This window comes from Colobus angolensis, unplaced genomic scaffold (assembly GCF_000951035.1).
Source record: "Colobus angolensis palliatus isolate OR3802 unplaced genomic scaffold, Cang.pa_1.0 Scaffold16, whole genome shotgun sequence".
In the NCBI taxonomy this organism is placed as follows: Eukaryota; Metazoa; Chordata; class Mammalia; order Primates; family Cercopithecidae; genus Colobus; species Colobus angolensis.
Genome location: NW_012114710.1, coordinates 21796654 through 21806687, shown reverse-complemented (window position 1 = coordinate 21806687; position 10034 = coordinate 21796654). Strand labels below are relative to the sequence as shown.

General features: G+C 35.7%; 1 protein-coding gene across 3 annotated transcripts in view; it reads left to right on the top strand.

Moving 5' to 3' along the window:
• HNF4G (hepatocyte nuclear factor 4, gamma) overlaps positions 1-10034 on the top strand; it is a 166502-nt gene that overhangs the window by 138077 nt on the left and 18391 nt on the right. For 2 of the 3 annotated variants that reach the window (XM_011937171.1, XM_011937170.1), the window contains 2 exons: positions 5330-5498; positions 9529-9623. In XM_011937171.1, coding sequence (XP_011792561.1) covers positions 5353-5498; positions 9529-9623 — 241 coding nt within the window. In that variant the 5' untranslated portion in view covers positions 5330-5352. Of the gene's footprint in view, positions 1-1440; positions 1646-5329; positions 5499-9528; positions 9624-10034 lie in introns of those variants that run through there. The other variant, XM_011937169.1, reaches the window with a different exon arrangement.

Genomic DNA, 10034 nt, shown 5'->3' with positions numbered 1-10034 from the left:
AGCCAGGATGGTCTCGATCTCCTGACCTCGTGATCCGCCCGTCTCGGCCTCCCAAAGTGCTGGGATTATAGGCTTGAGCCACCGCACCCGGCCAGTAGTTTCTAAGACAGAGTATTCTTAAGGTTTATGGTGTTAAGAAATTGGTTAAGAAATATTACTTTGCTGCAATCGTTAACAAATGTGGAAAAGGACATTCTGAATTTATAATGTAAATGGGGCTCGAATTCTTTCTTGGAAAATAGAATCAATAAACATATTCTCAGAAGTAAAATATATTGATTGAGTACTATTGTCTAAATATTCCCTACACCCTAGAAGTTCCTTGTCAAATATACACACAGAAGATATACTATGCTATATAGATGAGGGTTGATGATAGGAATATGTAGATTTACACATTAGGGATAATTTTATTTCAATTTAATGACATCAAAATTCAAAACAAATGAAACATTATACATGTAACAATGTTTTAAATGCCTCCCATGTACTAGCAGCTGTACTGGTTCTGCCCTTGGGAAGTTTACTGACATAGTTGGGACACAGGCCCATAAATAGATAATTAAAGAGAATATAATTAAAGGCTATATTAGGGTTATGCCTAGGGAGCTCTCAGGGTATGTCGTAACTCTCCACATTTCAAATTACAAAATTTGCTTTACTCCAAAATAAAGGTAGCTTTATTGCACATTTAAGAAAACTTGAAGGCCGGGCGCAGTGGCTCAAGCCTGTAATCCCAGCACTTTGGGAGGCCGAGACGGGCGGATCACGAGGTCAGGAGATCAAGACCATCTTGGCTAACATGGTGAAACCCCGTTTCTACTAAAAAATACAAAAAACTAGCCGGGCGAGGTGGCAGGCGCCTGTAGTCCCAGCTACTCGGGAGGCTGAGGCAGGAGAATGGCGTGAACCCGGGGGGCGGAGCTTGCAGTGAGCTGAGATCCGGCCACTGCACTCCAGCCTGGGCGACAGAGCAAGACTCTGTCTCAAAAAAAAAAAAAAAAAAAGAAAAAAAGAAAACTTGAAATTGTAAAGTGTTTATGTGAAATGTTAACTTACTGACTTGATTTACCAAATTTACAACAGTAAAGTCAGTCCTTTTCAGAATATGAGAGGTATGTGATTTCAGCACCTTAAATGGGATACCTCACATTATTAATACAGTTTAAAACCTATGAGATTTTCTTTTCTATTTTTAATCCTTCTCTTAATGATCTCATTTATTGTCTGCTGGAAGTCAATTTAGGAAATCATGTTAGTCCACTAAGCACTTCAGATAAGGCTATACCATGAAGCATTCCAAGATTATCACAAGGAATTGCTTTCGTATGCCATAAAAGAAGAAATAAGCAGAATATGGCCTGCTGAAGAAGGTTACAGTTTTACAGCCCCTCCCACTGCAGCTCTTAAGTCACTCAGTTACAGTTAACTTTGGATTATCACTCACAGACTGAAAGCAAAACACATCAAAACACTCATCACACACTCTGGGCTTGTGGTGCCACTTGTATATGCGTTTCTAAATCAATGATGAGGGTATCAGAACCAATACTGGACATGGACATGGCAAATTACAGTGAAGTTCTGGACCCAACTTATACAACTTTGGAGTTTGAAACTATGCAGATTCTATATAATTCAAATGGTAAGTTATCATCTGTTTATAGATGTAAAGAAAAGTAAGTATAATTGGAGAAGGTAGACTGAGCTTCCAAAAGTGGTGGCTCAATGTTTTTTTTTTTTTTTCTGGAGAGTTTAGGGCTTGCTTTTAAGGCCACAAATCTGAGCTTTTGCACTTCATTACAAAATTTAAGTTCATAATGCTGTGGCTATTTTGTGTTAGAGGTAAGAAAGCCCGGTTTTATGTAATAAAGTAATGTCAGAATTCTGTCAGGGGTCAGTAAGAGAGGTAAAAAGATTAGTTTTAGCTGTTATTTTATTTGCTGTAAATCATAGTAATAAGTAATATTGGCAGATTGGCTGTGAAAGTATATTTTCTATGCAATATATAAAATGACTTATGGAACAAAGTTTCCGTAGAACATTAGGGAGTTTCACTGATTGTCTGCTCTTTTCATTATATTTCCAGTTCTCAATTGGTACTGATGAGAAACTGCATTTAAAATTACTATCAGGTTTTTGCATTGAATACAAATATGAAAGGGAATAAGGCTTGTATTATAACCTCACTTGACAGGCTAATGTTTAGCCACACAAAGCTGTTGGTATTTAATTACTGTAATATTTTAACTTTAAATAAGACATGAGTTGTTTAGAGTTTGTGTCTTTATGTAATACAGTTTACTATTGACTTTGAATTTAGACTTAATACCTAGTAAAAAATCTTGTTTAAAATATGTTATCACTGTTAGAACTCCTAAGATCAAGTAATTATGTATACTTTGGAAAATGTGTGTGTGTGTGTGTGTGTGTGTGTGTGTGTTTAATGCAAGATTGAGAATATATCTTGTACTGAGGATATCTTACTATTCTACTGTATTGTATAATTTGTATGACTGGTGTTCTGGTTCTATTTTTAATCAGCAGTTCCATATTAATGGGGATTTTAAAAAATAGTCAAAAGGTGAATTCTGAAAATTTAGCTCAAATATAGTTAAAATAAACCTGTAGTACAACTTTCAGGAAGTCACTGTTTTGTGTCTTTATATTGAGACTTGATTAGAGATATTTTATAGAGTATTTCGTCAGAATCATGACTTCAAAAAAACACTCATGATTAAGAAATGGTAGGGACATATTTACCATAATCATAACACTTATTTATGATGTTTAACGAATATACTGAAATAACGAATTCGTACGGCTATATCCAAAGTGTGGTGTAACTTGTTTGTAATAAGATTGTCAGCAACATGTAAGTATGACACTAAACTTGAAGCAAGAGTGGAACTTTTCATATTTCTATATAGTCTCTCAGAATACAATAAATTCCAAACAGTTCTAACTTTCATTTTGTTAGTATCTGTTTTGTTAATGTTACCAAAAGGAAAATGTTTAGCATTTTAATCCTATAATGTCACATGACTAACCCTAAGCATATTCTCATTAAAATTTTTTTTCTACTTCATGAAATTATATATGACAATATTTGTCTCCACTGAAATGTTAGTAAGTAGAACATATGTAAGTTACAAAATGTAATCAGGACATGACACCCTTTAGTTTTATCCTTTTGTTAGATGTACAATAATCAGTTGTCAATATCAAATTTTGTAATAAAGTTTTACTATATTACCTATTTAATATCTTTTGAATGCATATTGATTTTTAAAGATGTAATCCACAATATTAACTCATTTAAGAAATATTTATTTTATTATAAATATCTACATTTTAAAAATAATTCTTCCTTCAGAATTGTGTATTAGATGACCCACTCTATCCTGGGCATAATCCTAAATACTGGAAAACAGAGGACTAAATAAGACAGATAAATTCTCTACTGGGGCTTATATTCTGTGTGTAAAGATGGGTAATAAATGAGCAGACCAATGCAGAATATACTTTTCACCAATAAAGTTATATAAAAAACTAAGGCCATTTAAAAAAACTAAGGCCAGGTGTGGTGGCTTATACCTGTAGTCCCAGCACTTTGGGAGGCTGAGGCAGGGGGATCACTTGAGCCCAAGAGTTTAAGACCAACCTGGGCAACATAGTGAGACCTTGTCTCTACAATAAAAAAATTAAAAACTAGCTGGATGTGGTGGTGTACTCCTGTAGCCCCAACTACTCGGGAAGCTGAGGTGGGAGGATTGCTTGAACTCAGGAAGTCCAGGCTGCAGTGAGCTAGGATTTCACCTCTGCACTCCAGCCTGGGTGACAAAGCAAGACCCTGACTCAAAAAATAATAATAATACTTAAAATAAGCAGGGGTCTAGATTCTACTTGAAGGACAGATGGGAGGTGACATTTTAAAATGTGTGTTCAGAGAAGGTTTCACACAAAATGTGAAACTTTAACAGAAACCTTGTAGCTAGATCAAAGAAAGGTTTAGGGAAGAACTTTCCTTCCAGACAGAAAGAAGAGCAGGTGAACAAGTTCTGAGATGACAGTAGCCTTCAATGACGAGGGAAAAAAAAAAAAAGAAGGTATTGCTGGAGAATAGTGAACTGGATGAAAAGTGGTACCAGATATTGGGATCAGAGATTTGGGGGAGTTGTAGGGGAGTTTGACATGCAGGGTTTACAGGCTGTGGGAAGATGCCTAGACTTTATTCTGTATCTCGTTACGACAGGGTTGGATGCAGAGGGTGACATTATATGAATTACTTATAGCAATATCACTTAGGTGGCTTTGGGGTAACAAACAGTAGGGCAGCAAGAATGGAAGGAAAGAATTTAGATAGCGGACTGTTGCCATAATCTGAAGGAAAGATGATGGTTGATTGAATAAGGATGTCCGTGGTGAAAAGTTATGGATTAAATATGTATTTCAGGCCGGGCGCGGTAGCTCACACCTGTAATCTCAGCACTTTGGGAGGTTGAGGTGGGCAGACCACCTGAGGGCAGGGGTTCACGAATAGCCTGGCCAATATGATTAAACACCGTCTCTACTAAAATTGTCCTGGCATGGTGGCACACGCCTGTAATCTCAGCTACTTGGGAGGCTGAGGCGTGGGAATCATTTGAACCTGGGAGACAGAGGTTGCAGTGAGCCGAGATCACCCCACTACACTCCAGTCTGAGCAACAGGGGAAACTCAGTCTCAAAAAATTAAATAAATAAATAAAAAGTATTTTAAATATGGACTTACCAAGGGATTGGTTATAAACGATAAAGGAGAAAATACACTAAAGACTCACAGATTATTGGCCCTGGGAAACTGGATGGAATCATTGACTGATATAGGGGAGACTGAAGGAAAGAAGAACAAGTTCTAGCGGAAAAATGAAAGAGTTTTGTTTTTGATACGTTAATTTACAATTCTGATTAGATTTCATAATCAAGTTCTTCAACAGGTGCTTGGGCATTTCAGGCTGATGCTCATGGGAGACATCGGGGCTAGACAGATAAAATATTGGAATTATTCATCCTACAGCTAATATTTATTGTCATGGAACTGATAAACCTCCCTTGGGAAAGAGCAGAGTTGGAGAACTAAGCCCTATGGTGTCCCAAAGTTAAGTGTTCAGAAATAAGAAAGGAGAGGTTGGAGCGGAAGCCACCAGCAGGGGGTTAAAAGGAAAGCACAGGTGTGGGGTCTCCAGGAAGCCAACGAGCAGACTGTTTGAGCCTCTAAATAATTAGCAGGACAATTTAATCAGGAAATAGTACTAACTGTAACTGTAATATTCCTTTTTTATTCACAGATAATTCTGCCCCAGAGACAAGTATGAACACCACAGACAACGGTGTCAACTGTCTGTGTGCCATCTGTGGGGACAGAGCAACAGGAAAACACTATGGGGCATCGAGCTGTGATGGGTGCAAGGGTTTCTTCAGACGCAGCATTCGTAAGAGTCACGTTTATTCTTGCAGGTACTTTAAATGCCCTTTTAGTCAAATTATCTTTACAGGTGTTTCAGTTTGGCATGGAAAAAGTCAGAGAAGAAAATTCAGAGTTTTCGTGTATCTGTAAGTCTATAAATACAATCTCTAAACTGCGGTGCAAGTCAGAACGTGTGGGTATGTATACAGGATGTATTCACATAGGTGGTTCTTTTTATGAAACATTTTAGACTTATAGAAGGTGTATAAAAAATCCACCTACCTACCACCCAGCTTAGACCAATATAGTTGAAACCTTTCATAGACACCTCCTCTGGCACTTTTTCTCCTTTGTCTCCTAGACGTAACTACCATTGTAATTTCATGTTATCTTTTCCTTGTGTTTCTTTATTGTTTTATCACATGTTCATATACCTCTAAACATTTAAAACCTGCATTTAAAAGATTTTTCAATATGAACATTTTTCTTCACGTTGATTTTTTAAATGCCATTACATCCTAGGTCTAAAAACAATTATAAAAGTGAAGATGATTTTGGTAGTTTGTTGATATCAATGAGTAAAATTTAATTTGCAGTCCTCAAATTTAAAATATATTTCTCATGCCATACTTTTTGTCATTAAATTTAAATGTTTTGTCAGAAGCTTATTTAACTATATTATATTTGTCACGCATTTCCAGTAGGCTGTTTTCTTGTTTTATTTTTCTTTTGTTTTTAGATGAACACCTAGTCAACATCATAACATGATTTAAGTATACATATTGCATCTTGATTCTTGATTCGTATGTATGACTGTCCTTTAATGCAGATTACATTTAGATTGAATATAGGCTATTAACAAAAATGGTTACATTTAACAAAAAAATACAACTATGTTTGTTCTGTCAATAAAAGGTATGTGTAGAATTATGCCCTTTTAAGAACAGATCAGACATTTGGAAAGAGGTTAACCCTCTCAAAGTCTTGCCATGTGATTTCCTAGGGTACAACACAAGTTAATATATAACTCTCCAAATATCTATCTAGTTCTCTGATAATTCTTTAATTTTTCCAAGATAGTTTGAAGCAGGTTAAGAAAATACAAAATGCCCACTTTAAAAACTTTATAGATCATATACACCATGGAATACTATGCAGCTATAAAAAAGGATGAGTTCGTGTCCTTCATAGGGACATGGATACAGCTGGAAACCATCATTCTCAGCAAACTATCGCAAGAACAGAAAACCAAACACCACGTGTTCTCACTCATAGGTGGGAATTGAACAATGAGATCACTTGGACACAGGAAGGGGAATATCACACACTGGGGCCTGTTGTGGGGTGGGGGTAGGGGGAAGGGATATCATTAGGAGATATACCTAATGTAAACGACGAATAAATATGTGCAGCACACCAACATGGCACATGTATACATATGTAACAAACCTGCACGTTGTGCACATGTACCCTAGAACATAAAGTATAATAAAAAGATAAATAAATAATAAAAAAAAAAAGAAAACTTTCTAGGTAAACAAAAAAAGTGTATTTAGATGAGTTTTGCTTTTATTTACATTAAAACTCTAAAGGTAAAAGGTAGATCAATTTGCTTCATCAAAAATATTTGTGTACGAATGCTTCTAAGCTAAAACAAATACAGAATAACCTGTAAACCACACCTTCTGGAGTCATGTGCTCTGTTAAAATTGAAATACCTGTGTGTATGTGTGTGTGTGTGTGTGTGTGTGTGTGTGTAATGGTGATCCAAACAGCTAAATCCAACAACTTTTGAGAATCAGAGAATCTCAAAGGCTATCAGTACTTCTGTCCTTTCTGTATGGGAAGAGTGGAAAAGGGATGCTCTCAGAGCAGCTTTTAGAGGTTTAAAAAATATTCTAACAACAGATACAGTTTAACTCCTGTACCTTCCTATTAAGAATGTTACTGCCAACTTAGCTTTCTTTATATATGTTAGTATTCAGCAAATGTGATGATTTTTCATTTGGAAAATGGTTAGTATATTGATGCAAGTTTAGGGGCATGGAGACTTTCTGAAGCTCAGGTTGTGCTGGTCTCAAATGTATCTATTTCCTTAGATGGCAAAATTCTATTTCTACTCTAACTGCTTCATCACACTGAGGTTGGACTTTGCTTCAAAAGCACTTTTAATTGCTTTTTCAACACTTTTCATGCTATTTTTTTCACCTTATGTACAATTTGTATGCATATTCTGTTAGATTATAATTTCCTTGAGTGGAGGAGACAAGTAGCATTAATCTGTTTAATCCTTACACCAGGATCTTGTATGTTGTACGTGCTTAATAATATGTTTATTCAATTTTGATTATTAATTTAATGTTAATTGAATGCATTCTCCTTGTATTTTTGTCAATCTGGTCCTCTCTCCTGAGTCTCATCAGCCATTTGTTCCCAAATGAGCAATGCTTTGTTCCTCACTCTGAAAGCACATTTCTCTTCTAGCTCAATTTGATTATAGGCTTCGTTTCTCGTTCGATTTTAAGTGGACACTGATAGTTTTTAGAAGAAATACATTTCACAAAATGTATATCTTTATACTTATCTTTTATCATCAACTACAAATAAACAGGTACATATCCAGATGTATGGATAATTTTGTGCCAGAATTTTGAAGAAATGTTTGTGTTTACTGTATGCTTAATATTTACCCCTAACTATTTGAAGTGCTTTCACACAACAGCTTTTTGGGCAAGTCTTTCTCTTTATTTTACAATTGTAAACTAAAGTTACTTAACACCCCCAAGTTCTGCTGAGAGTCAACGGTGGAACCAAGCTTAGATTTAATTTCAGAGACTGTACTCTTTTTATTTGTTTGTTTGTTTGGTTAAGTACACAAGTCAGTTTTTTAGTTTATCCAGAGTGGTGCAACGATCACTACAGTCAAATTTGACCATTTTTTATCACTTTATAAAGAAACCTTTAGTAGTTACTCCCCCGTGTCCTCCCAACTCCTTCCCCAACAATATGAGGTAACTATGAATCTATTTTCTGTTTCTACAAATTTGCCTTTTCAGGACATTTTGTATAAACAAAATCGTACGATATGTGATCTCTTTTGTCTTACTTCTTTTGTTTAGAATAGAATAGGCTGCCAAGGTTTATCCATGTTGTAGCATTTATCTGTACTTCATTCCTATTTACTGACAAATAATAATATTCCACTGTGCAGGCATGCCACATTTTGTTTTTCTATTATTGGTTGATAGGCTCTTGTATATTCTCCACTTCTGGGTGATGATGAATAATGCTGCTGTGGACATTTATGAACAAGTTTTTATGTGTACATATGTTTCATTTCTCTGCATACAGACCTAGCAAGGCATTGCTGGGTTACACTATAACTCTATGTTTAGCTTTTAAAGACAGTGCTGAACTTTCTTCCAAAGCAGCTGCGTCATTTAACATTTTAACCAGCAGTGTATGAGGGTTCCAATTTTTCCACATCCTCACCAACACTTGTTTTTTCTTTATTTCATTTGCAGCCATTATAATGTGTGTGAAGTCTTACCCCATGATGCCGACTATACTCTCAATGTTGTCCTCAATTAGCTCTTGATGTATGATTTGCCATGTAGGGTCAACTTCAGTGGGGTGTGGGGTACACTTAAAATTAATAGAAGGATATTTAAAAAGAGAAAAGCATGAAAATGCAGGGCCATGAAGTTCTGATAATAGCCTCCTTCATACTGAAATCATTTAGCAATAAGCAACAAAAACTTGAATGCCAAAGATATTCAAAACTAGGTTTGGCTTTCATGACTCATGATAGAAGTGGTTATGCACAGCAGCCAAAATGAAGATAGTCATTCAGTTTTATTTTACTATAAAGACTAAGTGAGAGGTGAGGCTCGTGTTTTCACGCACATGCTGATTGTGAGACTGGAAAGGTCATAGTTGATTGTTCCTTTACCTTCTTTTTATCGAATCAAATGTGACAACACATATTTAAAATCCATTTGTCTGTTTATTTGCTTTTTTTTTTGTAAATTATAGTTTTCTATGTATTTTTTTCAAACTAATATATCTTTGATGTTATAGGTTCAGTCGGCAATGTGTTGTTGACAAGGACAAAAGGAATCAATGTAGATATTGTCGATTAAGAAAGTGTTTTAGAGCGGGAATGAAAAAAGAAGGTAATAATTATGGTGATGATAATTAACATTATTGATGAAAAGTGATAAACATACGCACACATTCTCATTGATCACTATAACTTTTTTACATGAGTTCTAATTTTCCTCACTATAATAAGGAGGAATCTATGGTTCCTCAAGTTAAAGAATTTAGTCTAAGGACATACAGCTATTAAGTGGTGTAGCCAGTATTTATCTGGTGACTATCTGATTATGGATATCATTCTCTCCACCGCTATACTCTCCAAGGCAACAAAATTATTGACTAAATAGTACACCAGTATTCTGTTAGTGGGTTGAAATTACAGATTTCATTTTTTTTTTTTTTTGAGATGGAGTCTCGCTCTGTCAACCAGGCTGGAGCGCAGTGGCACGATGCTGGCTCACTGCAACCTCTGCCTCCCAGGTTCA